The 20,250-nt window shown below is 48.8% G+C and overlaps 1 protein-coding gene across 4 annotated transcripts; it reads right to left on the reverse strand.

The window, feature by feature from the left end:
• Positions 1 to 1,134: 1,134 nt before the first annotated feature.
• LIG4 (DNA ligase 4) lies at positions 1,135 to 17,168 on the reverse strand. 4 transcript variants are annotated; one of them, XR_013588207.1, is made up of 9 exons: positions 17,087 to 17,168; positions 15,224 to 15,842; positions 13,478 to 14,067; positions 11,858 to 12,671; positions 9,295 to 9,580; positions 8,098 to 8,328; positions 3,585 to 3,819; positions 2,364 to 3,059; positions 1,135 to 2,132 (listed from the first exon to the last, which is right to left on the reverse strand). XR_013588207.1 is itself a non-coding variant. In XM_078613988.1 (8 exons), exons 2-8 carry the CDS (start codon positions 15,578 to 15,580, stop codon positions 2,717 to 2,719), a joined length of 2,856 nt encoding a protein of 951 aa, XP_078470114.1. In that variant the 5' UTR covers positions 15,581 to 15,842; positions 17,087 to 17,168; the 3' UTR covers positions 1,135 to 2,716. The 4 variants fall into 4 exon arrangements, 2 of the variants coding, with proteins under 2 accessions (XP_078470114.1, XP_078470115.1); XR_013588208.1 differs by lacking the exon at positions 17,087 to 17,168 and adding an exon at positions 16,337 to 17,080; XM_078613988.1 differs by having other exon boundaries at positions 1,135 to 3,059.
• Positions 17,169 to 20,250: the final 3,082 nt, after the last annotated feature.

Here is a 20,250-nt window from a genome sequence, read left to right on the forward strand (position 1 = left end):
TGTCAACAAAGCCCAGTGCCTGTGAGAATCCATTGATTCAGTCGTCACTTTGGTCCACGTCACATCCATAGAGTACGCGTATGCACTGCGTAGAGGTATGTGCTTTGAATGGCAGCACAAAGCCAGTGACCTGCGTTTTAAATTTTTATTTAAAGCTTTCGTGACTGCAGGGATTCATATTCTTGGTTATTTCGGTAAAGTCACGTAGAAGGGAAATAATAAAATAATACAAATATAAAACTTTAAAAATTCAAATTTTCACGACGTTTCAACTGCAACACAAGCAAATCACCATCAGGTGTGAAATCCACAGCAAGAAAATTTGAAAAAAGTGGCGGTTTTCGTTTTGTTTCATACTCCGTGGATAACGTCTGTGGCCAGAGATAAACCTGTCCTGGGCCTGCCCAAGGTCGACTCAGCCTCAAATGACTACAGGGTGTTAACATCAGCACTGGGGGTGTTTTACAAGTTGCAACCTTTTGTGTCTGGACTTAATAGGTGCTTGCTGATAGAACGTGTCTCCGTGCCCCATAAGGTCAATGGGGGATTGCTCGTCTTGATATGCAGTACAGTGCAGCAAAGGTGTAGTGTGATCCAGTTATTAGATACCCGACTCAGATAATATGAAGACGAGAAATCATTGTGTTCCAAAGTCTCTAACATGTCCCCCCACTGTTCTCATTACACTGACTTCGTAATAACGATCATGCTTTGGTTTTATTCAAAGCTTCGTCGTTCATGCAAATTGCATCGTTGGGGAATCGCAGCAGCGAAGGAGTGAGCGGCGTTACTCCCCCCCCATGCTCATTGATGTCGAGTGCCTTAAGATTTTAAAGGCACTATATGAGCTGTAATTATCATTCATCTTATAAATATTTACAAGTTGTTCAGGATCTCCTCCTCTTCCTCTCAGCGTCGATGCCCACTACAAAACATTGTTGGGTACTAAAACAACCTCAAATTAACAGCAACAAAAATTCACTCGTGTGATGTAATTAGCGGAATTAAACATGTGACAAGCGGAAACGTGACAGAATAATCGGCGTGACATCAGCCAAATATTATTTGTCAATTTGTGCAATAAGTCAACTCTTTGGCCAGACTGGACGAGAAAAATAGCCCTCGAAAAACAAATAACCACGTAGCATTTTTATTTATTTTAAAACGAAAACCCCCCCTCCCCGTTCATTCACTGCGCACGAACACGTGACCAATCAAACACGAATCAAGCATAGTAAGCGGCAGAGCAAAACGTAACGATTCGATAAAGAACAATAATTTACTGGTACATCTCGCGCCACGGCAAACGTCTAATAATATGAAAGCTAGTGACGACGCTTACAACCCGTGTTTAAAAAATTACATTCAAGGAACACACTTGCAGGCGATGAAAAATACTTGGTCATTATCGCACAATCGCATTAACACGTGGGTATACCGCGTGTGATTTTTGAAGGCACTGCATTAGCTGGAGGAGTGCCTTCATGCTGTCACTTATAACTGTGCATACGTAACGAGGCTGCGCCCGTGTCTTTTGTTGATTTTTCAAACCAACGATGTGAATCACTGATTGGCAATCACCAGCATGAATAATCTAACATATATTAGCAGTCGCTGGCAGATGCAGCATATTTTTTTCATTTAAATATAATCATTATTCTGCACCTCTCATATATCCAGATGAAATACGTAACTTTTAATATTTAAAACTGGCATGTTTAAAATATTTCGGGTGTCTACTCTTTCATGTTTGACATTTTACACAAGTACTTATTGATGTTTTTCTTGTAGTTCACGATTTAGCTCTTTGAGCTCATATTTTCGTCTAGCTAAAATTACTTTGCGCCACGGTAGCAAAGAGATGGACTCTCCCTCACCTGGTACGCAAGTCATAGGCTCCGACCTATGACCCTAATCCCGACCCGACACCTGGATATTTGGACTGTGCATGTTCTCCCCGTGGCTCTCCCCGTGGTCACGTGGATTTTTCTCCGGGTCCTCCAGTTTTGCCCTCCACGTTTAGAAACACGAGTACAAATTATATGGCTGCGACTATAAAATCTCACATTTGATATTTAAATAAATAAATCGCCTATCCCAGTGGGCTCTTGGCCTCGTCAAATAGGGGACACCTAATAGCAGAGGTGGGACAAAGTCATTGTTATGCAAGTCCAAGTCGAGTCGCAAGTCATCAAATTCATGACTCGAGTCTGACTCGAGTCCAAGTCACATGACTCGAGTCCACATCTCATAGGTGGGACAAAGTCATTGTTATGCAAGTCCAAGTCGAGTCGCAAGTCATCAAATTCATGACTCGAGTCTGACTCGAGTCCAAGTCACATGACTCGAGTCCACACCTCTGCCTAATAGGATTTTCAAATATCTTGAGTGGGACCACACATGAACACACACACCTCAGCCACATCTGTCGGTCACTGCGAGACGCCCTTGCAGCGACAAAAGTGACCGAGCACGCTAAAATTTTAACCACAAAAGAGTTGGCCAGTCGAAAAAATTCCAATGCAGTACCCGATCAGTGCCGCCAAGATACCGTTACAGGGCACGCGTGGCTGCGGGCCGCATGAAATAAAGTCGCCGGCAGTGTACGACCCACGGAGCCACGTGGTTCACCGCCGTTGTTGTAAAATAACGACCTGGCCTCAAAAGCGATCCCAAGCTGTGCGCGCCGCACAGATCTCGCGACGCTGCCACGCCCTCACAGCAGATACTCCTGCTCGTCCACGAGCCGCCCCGCTCGCAGCGATTCCGTCGCCCACTCCGCACGCACAATGCGGAACAGCTTGCCCGCGAGCCCGCGGCGCGCCGCCTTGATCCGCCCGAGGCGCCCGGCGTCGTCCGCCAGCGACAGCACGTGCGACACGGCGACGCCGGCGACGGGCGAGGAGGCGAGCACGGCTCCCCGCGCCCGCAGCTGCAGCCCCAGCAGCTCCAGGCTGCAGTTGGCGAGGGCTGTCGAGGGGTCGCCCACCACCGTGCACATGTCCAGGTAAAAGACGCAGCGGCGGAACAGCACCGCTGGATGCCCGGCCCAGCCGTACCTGCGGACGTTCATTCATGAATACACAAGCAGAGGTTCAGGCTCTCATTGGCCGTTGTGGTTGGTTCAGGTCCTCATTGGACAGTGCACTGTGGGTAAGGTTTGGTTGGAGGATTTTTCATGTGCTAACAGGTCACGTGACGTCGCGTGTGCAATGTCGGGACGTCACGTGGCGTCATGACGTCATATCGTCCGTACACATGACCGCTAATCCGGTGTCTCTCATCTCAACAATCTCTTGTTTACCTCTCATCATCTCAGCATCTCTTGTCTACAGCTCTCACTTGCCTATCTCACTTTAATCTCTTCATGTCTCAGGGGGCTACATCTTTCAGTAGGCCGCTTCAACAGCCTTTGAAGGCCTTTGAAGGGTCAAATCTAGCGAGCCGGTTGCCCGATGAAAATCCCCGAGCCAACGCAGGACTCTTGTTGGCAGCGTGCTATTTCTCCCCGGAACACCGGGAACAGCCCCCCCGCCTCTCTCTCCCGATGGCCTTTCCACCGCTGCCTTTCGCACGGCGCTCACCTCTCCTCGATGTCGGCGATGGTGCCTGCCGGCACCGGTTTCCCCGTCCCGCGCTCCGCCATGCGGCCGAACACCTCGCGCAGCTGCGGCTCGTCCGTCGGGGAGAAGTAGCTGTCACCGTGCTCGTCAAACTCCTTGGTGTACTCCTGCTTTGTCTCCTCCGTCAGGTGCACCACGTGGCGCGGCTGCCACGGCACAAGCGAGCCCCTCTCCAGGCACTCCACAAGCCAGCCCGCTGAGCGAGTGTGCACGGCAGCAGCGACAATCAGCGAGCGGGTCGAGCCCATATTTCCACGACCACCGTGAACACTGTCAGCCCAGGAACAGTGCCCATTCCTGGCTCAGTACTGGCCCAGAACTGGCCCAGTATTGACTGTGGAATGGCTCATTACTGGCCCAGGTATGGCCCATTATTGGCCCAGGAATGGCCCAGGAATGGTCCGTTATTGACCCAGGAATGGCCCAGGAATTGCCCAGTACTGGCTCAGGAATGGCCCGTTAATGACCCAGGAAGGGCCCATTACTGGTCCAAGAATGGCCCATTACTGGCCCAGAAACAGCGCCGAAGCACAGATCTGTGTGCCCCACACTCCACGAGTCATGAAGCTCCATGGCCTCAGCCAATTCTTGCTACCTTCAGCGAACCGAGTTCAATACCCAGCCATGGCCAACATCAGTGGCAAGTGATATCTGAACTGTACTTAGACAGCCTCTTTACCAATCTGCACTGGCCAGGTTGGGGAAGTGTGGGCAAACAATTCCCATTACTGAAGTAGTGTTGAGAGGCTTCGATAATTATCCAAGCAAGCAGTGGATTAATAAATCACTACAAATTATGGTGCGAAAATTATGATACAGAAGTTATAATACAGCTGAAAATTAAACCGACGCGCGTGCTAAAAATATTTGTATTATTTGTTCACCCAAAGATAATCGGGCATGAAGTATGATCCACCCTCCCCTGCCCAAAGTTTTTGGATTCACAGATGCACACCACCGCACTTAATAAAATCAGTTTCGTAAATCACAAGTGTGGTGAATAAATCTACGTATAAAGGTTATTGCCTGTGCAGATGTGTTTAAAGTTCTATATACAGCACCACCGTGTAACATCTGCCAACCTTGCCACTTAACCTAGTGGGCCACCGTATAAACGAGTTACCAGCAGGAGTGGTGATGGATGACCCACAGCGAGTACACATACAGCCCTTTGCACTGCCCTCTGCTGCCCAACACATAGCACTCAAAGCCAGTGTATACACTGTGGTCACCTATATACAACCGCTATCCCAGTCTCAAGCCTGCTCAGCTTCTGAGATCTGATGAAATCTGACAAATTGGGTGATTTGGTAATCGGCACACAACATGAAGGTTGTCAAAATAACCATCGACAAACATATCGCGGAAAGAAAACCCCCCCAGGGGCACAATTCCACATTTTAGTTTCTGAAGATTCAGCGCACGAGCATCTGGCTCCGACGAGCCTTCAGGAAGGGACGATGTGGTAATTGAGCAATTGTGGCTAATTTTACCGAATTTGGTTTCCAGCCGCAGACAAACAGTGGCCCCACTGTCGTGGCACAATGTCGGAGCATCGCTTACATCCGCGCAAATTATCGGACGCCACTCTCGCTCGATAACAACCCTGTGGGGGCATTGTCAACGGGCCGACGGGTTGGATGCGAGCCAGAGGGAATCCTGGACGGAAAGGTGAGCACACATCGAGCACTGCGAGGCCATCAGCCTCCACTCCAGTCTTTGTTTACTGTAAAAGTAGAAATCCCGAGGCTTAAATGGGATATTTAATGTCACGTGCACCCACACAATAATGAACGTACACACGGGATTGACAATCGCACAATGTCCCCCAATTTTTGGTCAATGCTGGTATGACACGGTTTGTCTCGCCAACAAAAGAGTTACGCGAAACAAAATCAATGGAGGATGCGGTGAAGAATGATACGCACAATCTTCACTGAAAAGAGTATTGACATTAAACTTGTTGACAAACGTGAAACTATAAACTGTAAGCTTCCTCCCAGTTGCTTTGCTTTCTAAACGTTATGGCCACCATAGCCACCACTTGGCATTTTGATTGTGATCTTCCTTAAAATAAGCAACCAGTTATCTCAATGATATCTTTCTAGTTTAGAATGAAGGTTATCGAATGCCCTACCTGCCTATCTCTATCTACAGACTGACCTATCGCGCTATTTATATCCTATATAGATAGCCCAGTGAACCAATAGATAACAATTTGTATAGCCAGGTGAGATATCCATCTATGTTGTACACCTTTGCTGTGGCTGTCTCCCATATGTGTACATCTACAGCCCTTTGTCAATCCACTACTGAACGCGGGCCTCGCCATGTTGTGCGGGTTGCGGAGGTTATCTGACCATACTTCGCCACACTGGTCAGCACAGGTCGGTGATGTGGCAGCAGAAAAGTAATGTACAAGTATGGATTGTGCTGCACTGCCCCCAATGTATCCACTTGTGTACAGAATTAACATTGTCATTGAAAATGCCAACTCAACAAATTGAAAGTAGAGCTGGGAGATTCCAGTGGGGATCAGCTTTGATTCCTACAATTCCACCGGAAGCTATTCCTACCGGAATCACTCTTCCTCCATGGGGCGAATCGAATGTTAAAATCCCCATTCAACTGAATACGGATCCAACATTAATTCCACCGTGGAAGACTGATGCTCTAAAATGAGATTATAATTGATCTTAATTATAATATAAGCTTTGATTAGCTTTAAAATGCATTGCCTTGGGCACAGTGGGTTTTTTTTGTTTGAAACTAAATGCCTTTCATTTATTTTATCCCAAGTAATGGACAATCATGGAAATTTTATTTTATCGAATGCGCTTTGAGACGCCTTAAAGTGATGTGCAGTGTGCTATAGAAATAACTCACGATTAAACAATTACATGATTATAATTTGTAGTATAATCTCATTGTAGGACGTGACTTAAATTATATTGGGATTTGATTGTGTCGCGAGCTTAAATAAGCTTCAGCTCTCATATCTATAAACGGATACTACGTCTTCTTCATAGATCTGTGCTTCCACGTGAAACATAAAAAGTGTTTTTTCTTACACAATTCATTGGTTCCACGGTCTTCTGGGAATGCATAACTTCAGCAGCATTGATTCCGTGCAAGCAAAAAATCGGTTTAGGCAAATTACTTTTAAAATCCATTCGTAGTAAAATTAAGTTACGGAAACATCAAAATTGATTTGGGGTGATTATTGCACAGATATGTAAACAGCGCGGCGCAATGCTAGCACTCCTCGTGTCTCATAGCAAAACGGGCTTGGGCTCGATTTTCAACTCGGGTGCCTTTCTTTACGGAGTTTGTGTGTTCTCCCTCTGTTCTTTAGAGGTTTCCTCTGGATTCTCTAGTTTCCTCCCTTGGCTAAAAAAACACAATCTAACTGGTACTGGCCAAAAACATCCCAATGCTACCTGTAAATCACTCAATGAGATTACACTTATAGCAAAATCATCCATCCCCTACTACAGAATCCTACTGAAAAGGGATCTTGAGACTCGGCGAGGCTTTCCTGGGTAAACAAGCAGAATCATAACAATACGTCACGTAGATAAAATTAAAAAGACCCCCGTATAGCCTATAACAGACTGTTGCGTAAAGTGCTGTTAGTGAGTAGCACCTATGAATGCCGGCACGGCACACGAGCGGGTGGGTGACTTGCACCACGCTCGGCCGCCTTTGTCTCCCGAGTGGCGATGTTTACACACCGCACCAGGTACTCATTTGAGGCTGAGTCGACCTAGGGGAGGCCCAGGACTGGTGCAGACACTCGTCACTGGTGTTTGCCGTGAGCGGAAATCGAACTCGGGGGGAAATCGAACTCGGGTCGCTGGGTTCGTCGTGCAGCGCGCTAACCGCTACACTAACGCTCACCACACACAACAACCGCCATTTGCCACTAAATGGCGGTGATGTCACCACGGCGCTTGTGCCAGGCTATGTGCACCTTGAGGCCACGTGAAATGTCGAACGCCCGCTGGCAGGAGGTCACGGGGCAGACCCAAGTGCCATGGGTCGACTGACTGAGATGACTGGCCGATGCACCACCTGTGCCAACTTGCTGTGTTTTAGCCGCCCGGCGCTCCGCTTTTTTGTTGTAAGCGTCACTCCTCCGCCCTCTGTTGTTGTTGGAGGGCGACAACCTACAACTGCCCAGTAGCAGCGTCCTTCACGAGCCTCTTCCATAGAGGCCAATCTTGACACCGCTGGTACCGGTCATCGGCAAGTCCACTCAGCTCCACATCCTCCTGTTGGTACCACATCACTCCATCTCTTCTCTAGTCCATGCCGTGCCCGTTTAGCCCCCTCTATTGGCACACACGCGCACGCGCGCATACACACGCACGCGCACGCGCGCATACACATGCACGCACGAACGCACGCATACACACACACGCATGCACGCGCGCGCGCACGTCCACGCGGGTTGCCTCGCGCGGGGCCCCACCTCTGATGACGTCGTGCTTGCCGGCCGCGATGACGTTGCGCACGCGGGCGGTCAGGACGTCCACTAGGACGCAGTAGGTATCCAAGCCCGGGTTCTGTACGATGAAGCCACCGCACTCCGCCACGCGCCGCTCCAGCTGAGCCTTCGGGTGTTCCGCCGTACCGCCCATCACGCACATCTCCACGTCTTGGAAGAGCTCGCTCTTGCGCTCCACCCCAGAAAGGTCCTGCGCTGTGGGTATCAAAACATGACAATTTGGTGGCGTGCTGTGTCTAAATCGCAACCATATTACAAAGACACTACGTAGAAAACATGGGCATATTTGTTTTATGGTCAGTCGTAGAAGGGGGCAGAGAGTGGAAGGACATTCCAGACTAAATTGAAAACTCATTCTCAATTGAAAACTCATTTCTTTAGAACTGCTTTTTGTGTTAGTTTGTTTCCCCATCTCCCGCACCTCCGATTAGCATGGTTGGCTATGTACGGTGCGAAAGAAGTTCAACATACAATACATAAACGTACGCAACTTACAAATAACACAAGAGAAATGCTGTTGTGGGTTATCGTGTTATTCCAGGAGACATTTGCCTCCATTCACTGCCAAGTGTAGGCACAACTAAGAGATCTTCAGCCACCTCTATAAACTAATGGGGTATGTAGCTCCTTTCAAAAGCAACTTGGCCACAAATGATGGCTCAACGAAGTGGCTTATCACATGGAAATTTGTGGTCGCCAAATACTCTAAACGCACGTTTCTAAAATAAGAGGGGAAAACCGGAGGAACCGGAAAAAATCGACACGACCACGGGGAGAACATGCAAACTTCAAATATTTTAACACGTAGGCTTTCGCGACCAATATTGTTCATAATCAACCATTCTGGCGAATTGCCCGATGATGCTGGATGCAATTACCAGCGAAACGTCGTACTCAAATTGTAAATGTTGTGGTTTCACGCTTCAACACACCGGTGGGCTAAAGCAGTGAACTATTTGTCTTTTGTCAACGTGACACTTTTTTTACTGATTGGCCGTGTCGGGTGGTGGAGGGTTACGACACATTTATAAATAACGCGATCTAAACCCAAAAATCGTTGATTATGAACAAAACTTCAAATATACAGGCATCAGGGTTGGGATAGAACCCACGACCTCTTCCACACGAGGCGAGGTAGTTAGCACCTCGCCACCGTCGCACCTCTGAACCGCTCCTGCACAGCGATGGTGCGGCGAGACCCCGGGCCGGCAGCGGTGGCCGCAGCGCGACGCCGCCGCTTCTTGTCGCTGTCTCCGTCCCCGTCGGCGGTGGCGGCGGCGTCCACGTGGCGCTTGGTGAGCCTCCCGGCGGCCCGCAGGGCCCGCAGGCCCACCAGCGTGAGGCACTCGTGCCACGCCTTGTCGTCCCGGATGCGCTCGATGCGCGGGAAGCGCAGAGTGCAGCCGGTGCGGTACTGGTCGCTCGCCACGATCTCCGCCGCCCGCACCTGGGTTTTGTTCACGAAAAATTATATCACGCTGAAAAATTATACAATCGTCGCTTGCGTGTCAGCTGCACTAAACTGGCCGCTTGAAGGAAATATGGGATTGATTGCAGTGGACCCTTGAGTGTCGGGATCGCCAATCAAGCCGACAGCTTCACGTTGAATTCTGTCAAGTTAAATGAGAAAAGAACTGCATGCTTCATCGCATTAGTCCAACTTCAGCAGAATCTGCTCTCTATAAAATTAATAATTGTTCGGAATTAAAGAGGGCTTGCTATGATTGTGACCCCCCCGACCCCCCCCCCCCCCCTCCGTTACAGACGGACGAGGCAGCACGAATGCGTCAACGCCATCAACCTCCGTTTGAAAGCGTTCATAACTGCGCCCGCCTCGTTACGGGCACCGTCAACACAAGTGACACCGCCGTCGTTGACTTAATAAGAATGATTTGTCATCGTCATCGTCGTCGTAACCATCGTCGTCACCTTCGGCGCCATCGTATAAACACCACCGTGAACAGCGTCGTGACATGGGCGAGGGAATGTGAAGAGGAAGGGGAAGTATCTAGCTAAGAAGTCCGCATGCTGTGTTCCCTTAATTTTCGCCTTACTGGCCAAGTCACCTTTGACCAATCGCCCGGAGAGCGCCCAATCTCCTTACATCTCGGAGTATGATCAGAGTTGAGCCTGGATAGTGACTAGCCCTGCACGGGAGGAGGCGGGGGGATATGTGGAGACGAGCAGCGGGTAGTGCAGTAAAATCCATCGTTGCAAGTGTTTTGCCTGAAACTTAAAAGCTAAGTAGTGCATTAGGCTCACTTTAGCCCATGAGTGAAATATCACCCTTCTGAGGGGTCATTTTTGGGGGGCCTATATTCTAAAATGTCGGTTTTAAAGCTTTTTTGTAGTTCTAAGCATAGACTCCATGACATTCGTGCGAAATGTCAGCTTTCTATCCCTTTTAGAACGTAAATAGATTTTACATTAACACTCAGTCAAGATCGTCATTTAGATTAGGCACTTTCAGCAGGGGGCCACAGATGAAAAAAGAAAAGACTTGTGGTGTAAATGAGCTCTTACAATAAATATACTATCTTGAGGTTCATCGCCACCTACGGAGCACTTGGCATAGTCACAACAGCGTCGCATCCAACGCCCTGACAGACCGCACTGGTCGATATGCGGTCCTGTCTCTGTAGAAGCGGGAGTCGCACTGACGCACGCAGTTCATGACCTTACACACGGCAGCAGCCACCAGTGATTGCTTTCGAGTTTGTTCCCAGCCTGCAATCCCCCCGCACCTCCGATTAGCACGGTGGGCCACGTAGGGTGCGAAGGAAGTTCAACATGCATACACACGTACTTTCCCCGTCTCAACATTTAAACAGAAAGTGTTGGAAAACTTAACACGTAGGTTAAATCTTGACTTAAAGCTTTCGTGACTGCAGGAATTCATATTCTTTGGGTCTTTTGGTATAGTCACGCAGATAGGTTATTTTGTTGTTATTTTCTTTGAACCTATCTACGTGACTTTTACCGAAAGACCCAAAGAACATTAACACACAGGCTTTAGCCGCCAATATAACGATTCAAAATAGATTTTTGGGTAAGGCCACGTCATAATCTAAATCTTTATTTCGACTGGAGGAATCCGATGAGCTATGAAGCTTTTTTTCACAGATTTGCTTCGTTACAAACCCTCCACCATCTGTGTCGGGCGGCGGAGGGTCTTAACCGTGGTAGAGGGTCTTAATGAATACAAATTTGGCCAGATTATTCTCGACGAAACCCAGAAATCAATTATGAATCGGAAAGTATGAAAATCGGTTTGTCACCCTTAGGCCATGCCAACGTTGTCACCCCACAGTGACCATGGAGGGGTTTGTCCACACAAATACCTGGGACGCAAGGTGGCAACAAACAAGTGGCTACGCAGTTCTGATGATTCCTAGGCAAGGGTGAAGACCGGTATACAGTCGTCTCATTGTCCTGCTGCTGCTGCTGCTGCTGCTGCCTAAAATATGGTCCCGAAATTGAGTCCCTTGAGTTGCTCTCAACAAGACTGTGCGCACTGAACACGCATTATGGCGACTGTCACGGAACATGCAAGGCATGATGGGAGAAGCAATCCAATGGTCACAGGTGCCCCTTTCTGGTGTGTAGAAATCCCTTCAAGAGGGTATTGCGACTGCTCGAGTTTCTCGTCGTCGACAGAAAAAGTTCGAATTTGTCCACAAATCAACACCGACAACGACAAATCGGTAACTTAAAGGCTGCCCACCTGCACGACGACCGCGTTGCACGGCTCCAGGTACACCTCCGGCTTCTCTGTGGCGCACAGGATGCAGCCGGGTGGGTCCTTGCGCCGGTACGGGCGCCAGTGTGGTGCCAGCTTGAGGCCCAGGTCGTAGAGCTCCTGCATGGTGTAGCCCGAGCCGACGCGGCACAGCGTGTGGAACACCGCCGGCCGCTCCCCGTCCTCCGCCACCTCCGCCACGGCGCACAGGAAGTGCGACATCATGCCGCCGCGCCTGCCCTTGCCCCAGTAGCCGCCGACGATCAGCAGGTCCAGCTCGTCCATCAGGTCGCCCATGTACTCGGGCTTGATCTTGTACCAGCCGTAGCCGCGCTTGTCCGGCTTGTAGACGGACGCCGGGTCCTTGATCATGATGCCCTCCTCGCGGCCGTCGATGGCGTCGTTGAGGGCGTCGGCGACGTCGCCGCGCGAGCGGATCTCGCGCTTCTCCACCGCCCGCAGGCGCCCCTCGACGGGCGCGAAGGTGTCGCGCAGGAGCTCGTCGCGTCGCCGAAGGGGCTCGCCGGTGAGCCGCTGCCCGTTGAGGAGCAGCACGTCGAAGACGCAGAAGCACGCCTGCAGCGGCGAGTCGGCGTCGCCCCCGAGGTGCTTGACGTCAAAGCGGCCGCCCTTGGTCACGAAGGTGGAGGAGCGCGCGTTGTAGCCCATCATCTCGCCGTCGAGGATCACGCTGGAGACGTGCGGAGCGAAGGCGGCGTGCACGAAGCGCGTGAGCGAGCCCTCGGACGGGGCGCCGCCGAACTGCGCCGTGTACTCGAAGCCGTTGCGGGAGAAGTACCTTGAGGGATCGGGGGAGCGGAGTGGGGGGGGGGCATCTCTTTAGGACAGCGCTTGTGGCTCGCTATTCATCCGTTCGTTTACGAGCCCAAACTGCTGTGTTCAACCGTTGTGATGTTCACCGTGTTAACGATAAGATGAAGGGAACGCCATATTTTATCGTAGTTGTGCGGTGTAATTAATTAAGGCATGTGATACATTGTGTTAAAGTCGTAGCTTTTAACAAATTGGGAGCCTTTGGAATGTGTTACTACACACAATGTTTTAAGCATTAATATTACGTTCAACGCAGACTTAACATTTATTCAGTTCGACAATAATTAACTCCCATATAAATCATTCAGGTTTACAACAACGACCTCGACCCACAAAGTCTCATTCTGAAAAACTAATTTTCAACCCCTCCAATTCAACTAACGTTCTGCTGCGGGCCTTTGTTCGTGTGTACAACAAAAATCTGAGAAAAATATTTTTCATGAGGGTACCCATTTGGGATGTGGGTGGCGCGTTCATGCAGCGGTGAGCGCACGATGACATGAACCTACCACGGTTAACGTGAGTGACCAATGATATCAGAAATGTTCCTCGCACACCCCACCACTCCCTCACCGACTTGGTTATTACCATTGCTGCTGGTTTCTACGGTGGCCACACAGGGACCTTAACTTGGTGGTCCAGTTGGCAGAAAGTCCAAACGACATTTCCGAATGAATATCTCCTCTTTGGGCGTTGTTTCACTCAAAGTGACGAATCAACGTGACGGATCGTGCTTGGGGGGGAGGGGTGTGGGTGGAGGGGTGGAGGCACCTGTAAACGTCGCCGTCGCGATGCAGCTGCATGCGCTCTCCGTCCAGCTTGGTCTCCACGTAGAAGGGCTGGTGGCTCATGAGCCGCTCCACCCGGTCCATCTTGCCCACGGCGCCCAGCATGGGTTTGAACGCCGAGAAGAGGCGCACCGAGTGCACGTCGTCGCAGCTCGCCGCCGGGTCGTGCAGCTGCCGGCACACCTTGTGCAGGTCCACCGTGACCCCGTAGAGGTCGGCGGCGTCTGCGTGGAACAGGTCCAGGATACTCTGCTGGCTCAGGCCCATCTTCATCTCCTTGAGCACCATGCGGATGAGCCACTTCTGCTCCAGCGCCGACGTGCTGCCCAGCAGCGTCAGCAGGCTCGTCTTCACCCGCTCCTTGCTCTTGGACGCGTTGCCCGAGGCCAGGGCGTCCAGCTGGCGGTTCACGTCCTCCACGGTGAGCCTGCCGCCCGCCGAACAGCGGGGCCGCAGCACGAAGTAGGCGACCGACGCGAAGTCCCCCGCGTCGCCCCGCTGAGCGCCCCCCACCGGCGCCCGGTAGTTGAGCAGCCGAGCGGCGTCCTTCCCGTCCCGCGGGAGTCCCAAAACCTGGATAGAGAAACAAGAAAGAATGCTTTCTTTGACACCAGCGCTTGCAATCGAGAGGTCGAAGGTTTGAATCGAGCTCGCATTTTCACCCATTTTCATAAATCTCTGCCAGGTTATTCTAGCGTTGCTCGATGCAATGGACATCTCAACTCTATTACAGCGTCAGTAGTGCTGCTTGTTACTGGTCTCTTGGCTTTTTGGGCCTTTTGGTCTGTGCTCAGCAACCGTTGTTACTGAACAGACTTCCAGAAAAAGCACTGACAAGAACAGTTGAAGCAACGAAGGCAAGAGGCAGTCCAAGTCTGCATGAAATGTGGGTACTGAAGGCGTCATTCAGGAGGCATTGGAATAAAGACTGACTTAGACGCAATAACAACAGCTCATCTGTCAGAGAAACAGGTTGACGACTCAAGCGCTGGTGGTCTACGAACCTATCGGCCACCGTAAAAACTATTCGGGGCAAGATGACAGTGGTTAGCATAGTGGTTAGCGCACTGTGCAAGGAACCTGGCAACCAGAGATCAATTCTCGGTCACTGCAAACATAACTGGTGAGTGGTCTTGGTGAATAATCTTTAAAAATAAAATTTTGAGTTAAAACATCATAAACAGCAAACTAGAAGAAACAGAAAAGCATTTAAGAAGGATGTAAAACATTTCACGAAGAGACAGGGTGAGTAACATAATTGAATTATATACAGGTCTAAAAAGGAAATGTATAATAATCAAAGAAGGTTAGATTTCGAGGTGTAATGAGTAAACTAGAGCAAGAATATGTTTCGGCTGGGAAAAATAGAGGTGCAAGAAGCCAGGGAAGACAGCGAATTCAGTACAAAACAAACTGGAACAAATGGATGCAATTGTGAGTATCCAATGCAAAATTCTTTAGTAATATCATGGGCCGAGCTAAATGGAAGAAGGCCATGACCGCCGATGTGTTTGAGGACATGGCACAGAGAGAGAGAAACAACAAACATCTTAAAAGCAAACGCAATCCTCGTGCAACAAACAGCGACCGTTGTGGCATCAAGGGGTTCTCAAGTGCCCACAAATTGTTCCCCTTCCGCACACCTCCGATGAGCACGGTTGGCTACGTCCGGTGCGAAAGAAGTTCAACATACCATGCGTACATACAAAAAATTAAATGAAGTGACCACCTCGATATAGAGCTTGGCGAGCGCGCTCTCCTTCACGCCGTACGCCACGCGCTCACGCTCCAACTGGGGCAGCACGAGCCGCATGGCCGGGTAGAAGGAGTCGCTGGTGCTGGTCGTGGTGGTGGTCGTGGTGGTGGTGGTCGTGGTGGTGGTGCCGGCATCACCGCCGTGGTGCAGGGCATTGTGGAACTTCCTCCAGGCACCGAGGAACTCCTTGAAGTGACGCTCCTTCTCCGGCCGGGCCTTGCTGGACCTTATCTTCTCCAGGGTCTTGCACAGGTCGGCAAAGGGCACCTTGGAGGCCACCGTGATTGACGCTTCGGTCGATGTTGCTGCCGTTGTTGCTGAAGATGCCATGTTGGCCGGTTTGGGATTTCTTTGTTCAGTTGTATTGGTATTGGTGTTAGTCTCTCGGACTTTCAAAATGATTTTGTCATTGGTCGTCTTCAATGGAGCGCAGGTTTCGTGTAAATAAAATTTGTTTTTGCTCTAGTTAGTTTGCACATTCCCTCCCTGTAGACGGTCTTGGGCTGTGGTCTTCATTTTAACAGAGCTGCTCAACTCAGTGGGCCTTACCAGCTGGAATAAAATAAAGAGTCCGAGGTTGTTCTTTAATCACCTGAAAGGAATATCAGACAGGAAAACAAGAGCACAAACATGGGAATTAAATTCGTTGGGTTTTTTTCTTTCATTTTAATGGCTCTCAGAAGTTGAGGCCAGAAATCATATTTCCAGGAAGATCAGAGAGAGAGAAAAACATATTTAGCCACAGAAAGGCAGAATTAATCAACATCACGGCGAACATCATAACAGCAAATGTGTTCGAGTGAAACAAATTAAAATACAAAGTTTAACATCCAAACAGCAAACATGGGGTGGCAACGAATACCAACAGTTAATCCAAACAGCAAACATCATAACAGTTTTGTTTTGCCAGTGCAACAAACAAAACAGAACAACAATCATAACAGCAAACAAACAACTCTGAAAATTAATTGTGATAGAAATAAAATGCGCAGTCATTACATTTTACCCTAACGCTGCGCTGTTCACAACGCACGCGTTATCACATCCCAAAGTTTCATTGCAGGAGTTTATCGCCACGTGGTTTACCTCCAAAGCGTCGCGTCGTGAATGATGAATGAAAGACAGAATATTGCCCGGTGAATGAGATGGCTCCGTATGTCATCAAGGAGTTTAAAACAAACACAACAAAGTCACCACTTCTGTGAATCCAGAACCGCGAAGGCGCGCTGCTGATGTGGATCACGAGCCCTCTACACTAATTATTGAATTGTCATTCGACTCACGGACGCATATGCGATGGAGACAAATACACATACAGTACGTGAGAAAACGATTGTATTGGATTTAATAAGCTATTTGATGTCTTAACGCAGCAGTCAGCGAGTTAATGATTACTAATGAATAACATACAGTATTCACAGCGTCAACTTGTTTTTATTGAGCTTAACGTTTGTTCACTGTACATTTAGCAGTGGTCAACAAAGGCAGAACACGCATTGTTGTTGTTGTTGTGCCCGCAATTTATACGCCAAATCGCACCGACCAGAACGGTGAAGTATGGCAACGGCAGTGGATTTAACAAAAGTGCCTCTCGCACGCAACCGCGACACTTTGAGCAATTGGCGATGGGATACGCGTTCCCGACGTTGTCAAAGGCTGCGTAATTCCGTGAACAATTCAAGCCTCGCATCTTCCCGAGGGACGCACAAACACGTGGATGAGACTCGGCTCTTAAGCGCCAATGTTGATGACACGTGTCACGCGTATTCACACATTGTTACGATTATCATAGCATGCTGTTGTGCGCATTTAAAATTAAGTCAACATTGGACTTACGGGGTTTGGGTCCTTCCTGTTCCGGATCAAGCCAACAACGTCATCTACACCCAACCCCTGTCCTGCGCACTTGGCTCAGTCGTCGTGTATTGAATTCATCACACGGTGGGCCTGTCCATGTCGTTCAAGGGGTGTGTGGTGACATCAATAAGTGGGGGGTTGAGTCTTCATTCATTTAGCCTGGTGATTCAACAAGCCTCGCTCTGCTGATGAGAACACTGAATGTAGAAGCTGGTGCAAGAGTGCTGATGAATATAAACAAAACACACAAAGCCGCTGCTGCTGCTACTGCTGCTGCAAAAAAAAAAAACTCCAAATTAAATATCTGTCTACGTGAAAAATAAGTGATGATTGTGCACGTTCCATCAGTAAGCACGATCTGACAATTGCCGTCTCTTCTTAAAAGGCACGATCGCTTCGGAGAGAATTGGAGCGGTTAAGAGTGGCAATGTTTGTCCACCCAGCCCGGGGCATGGAAACACGCCGGGGGGGGGGGGTGGTCACGTCCCGTGGGGAGACGGAGCGAGGTGCTGGGTGCTGTGTGGATTTCATTGCGGGAGATGGTGACGCCTTAGGGGGGTGCTTCATCCAGCAGTGGATTGACCCTGGCTGATGATGATTATGATGGGTTCATGAGCCCCCTCCAGCCACTGGAGGTCGCTCTATTCCCAGCAATACCGTGAAATAACGATGAGTCCTGTATCTAATGGAGATGAGTATTAATTCTAGATTTGAAGCTTTCGTGACTGCAAGGATTCATACTCTTAGGTTTTTTCGGTAAAGTCACGTAGGTAAAAAATAAATAAGAAATAATTAAAATTATATTAATAAAATAATAAATCACGACGTTTCGGAGGCAACACAAGTCTCTGTCATCAGGTGGGACCGTCACAGCTAAATTGATGAGTATTGTATGTCGATGTAATTGTTACTCACATCTTCCACGACGACGCTCATGGATATGTTGTGAAAATGAGCTTCATAGCTCATCGGATTCCTCCAGAAAATTTGATATTGACCGAATCATCCGGAATGCTGCAGCCTGGATCGTTCTTACATTGGCCACGTTGTGAACAGCAGAGGGCAGCAGAGCAACATCCATCGTTGTACAATACTTCTATGCGCTCCGCATAGAAGTCCAGCGTGGTGAAGTATGGTGACAACTACCCCTCCAAACCCCGCACGAGCCTTGCGTCTTCTCCAAGCACTGACTTTATACAGATTTTTACCCATTTGTGACCTTTTTGAGCGCGTAACATTTTCGAAGCATTAATATTCAATGAAGCATGGATTTTTACGTATTTTTTAAATGTCAGTTAAAATGTACATTGAACTAAAGTTTTGGAAATATTACACTCGGTTTAGGAGTCCAATTTGCGACACGCATTTACGACGTCTATATAAGGCCAACCGCGGCTCGATTTACGACATCTGTATAAGGCTGGTCGCGGTTCGATTTACGACGTCTATATAAGGTCAACCGCGGTTCGATTTACGACGTCTATATAAGGCCAACCGCGGCTCGATTTACGACGTCTTTATACGGCCAACCGCGGCTCGATTTACGACATCTGAATAAGGCTGATCGCGGCTCGATTTACGACGTCTAAGGTCAATCGTGGCTCGATTTAAGTTTATGTAAAGCCACTTCTGACTCGATTTACGACTCAGTACCTTCATTTGCGACCCATTTCCCAACGCGTCCGTGATGCAGTCATTCTTAGTCTGTTGATGGTCGGCGATGGGGCAATCGACTCGTCTCGACGAGCTGTACTCACGATGCACCTCCACGGTGCGTTCAGGGTTTCAGCGCAATCGTCCTCGCTGCGTTTCGACATGGGGGAGTGTGGCACTGATTTCGGATTGATTGGTACCCAAAAATTGTGTCCCAGAAATAAAATATTTAATTGCCTCGGCCAGTTTGTATTATTTGGTACCCCGGGTTGCCGCCATAAGGATCCGTTGACGTCTCTACCGTGCAACATAGTAGTAGTAGGATAAAGTCCCCGTGTTTCTTCCTTCAAAAGGTCAAGTCACTTCAGCAGAGGAAGGAAGAAAACAAGGTCAGAAAAGTAATTTACAAACGTGTATGCAATTTATGTGTCAATTTTGCTAAAAATGTTATGTTCACTTAACGCTTCTTGCCCTATACTAATGTATAGCACTGGGGGACTGTTCTCTAACATGGCGTAGCATTCGCAATGGTTCATACGTTGTTTTTACAATAAATAAAATCTTAACGTTATTGTACATTATTTCCTGAGGGTAGTTTAGATTTTACTATTGCATACAAGTTCATCATGGGACCTCCTTTGCCAGAACCTTCCAGTTTGGTGTTTTAACATCTTAACACCTGTTTTGTTGCCAGGAAAAATGTGAAACCCCTATTATGCATACAAGTACCTTTAGCGGAGGCTTCGTAGGTTAGAATTGAAGCTAAAAGGCCCCAAATCGCCACACGACCCAGGAGATGACGTATATCTTCTAGTTAATAAAATATTTTAAACTGCTTCTGCGTTAAATGGGGTTAACTTTGACCAGCCCATCTCTACAGACAACACCGTTTGGTCATCGCTTTTCTCACAGCCTATCACCGTGACCCATACAGGAGGAGTGCTGAGGCCATCACCATAGCGTCGTTTTTTTGGTTTAATTTTAACAGTTTTACCCAGGACTTAATTTCAAGCGGATCAGTGACTCGGAAAAAATGTTTGCACCCAGTAGAACCACATCCAATAGACGTAATATGCAGTTTTCTCGCCTGCAAGGACTTTACACGGTCATGGGCGTCATCTGGTCCCAGACCAATGGAGACTAGGCTCTAAGAAAAGCTGTCTCGGGTGTGGACCAATCAACTTCAAGGACAGTGCATATCATTATCAGAGTTGTTTCTTTTTGTTTGCATTTTGACTGCTTGTGTTGTGGTTATTGCAAACATGATCCCTTGTATAAAGGTGTCAGTTTTTGTACCAGTTGAAAGGGTAAAAACCTATTACTATTACTATGGGCAGGGTTGTATGCAAGTCCAGCAACACTACTGCCACCTCTGCTCACTGTGCCCGGCTGAGCGAGGTTCCCAGGGTCTGGTTGAAGAATGTGGGTGCTCTTGCTTGCTTTGTGTTTGTGGCTCCCACCCCATGGAATGCTCCACCAGCCACACAGCA

Source organism: Lampetra planeri, chromosome 43 (assembly GCF_965212315.1).
Source record: "Lampetra planeri chromosome 43, kcLamPlan1.2.h2, whole genome shotgun sequence".
Lineage (NCBI taxonomy): Eukaryota > Metazoa > Chordata > Hyperoartia > Petromyzontiformes > Petromyzontidae > Lampetra > Lampetra planeri.

Excerpts from the sequence above, each read along its gene's own strand:
- LIG4 (XM_078613988.1), bottom strand. The coding sequence starts at position 15,580 with ATGGCATCTTCAGCAACAACGGCAGCAACATCGACCGAAGCGTCAATC. Across the intron at positions 9,581-11,857 it reads GCAACGCGGTCGTCGTGCAG|GTGCGGGCGGCGGAGATCGT; the intron begins GTGGGCAGCCTT and ends AACAAAACCCAG. Across the intron at positions 3,060-3,584 it reads ATCGCCGACATCGAGGAGAG|GTACGGCTGGGCCGGGCATC; the intron begins GTGAGCGCCGTG and ends GAACGTCCGCAG.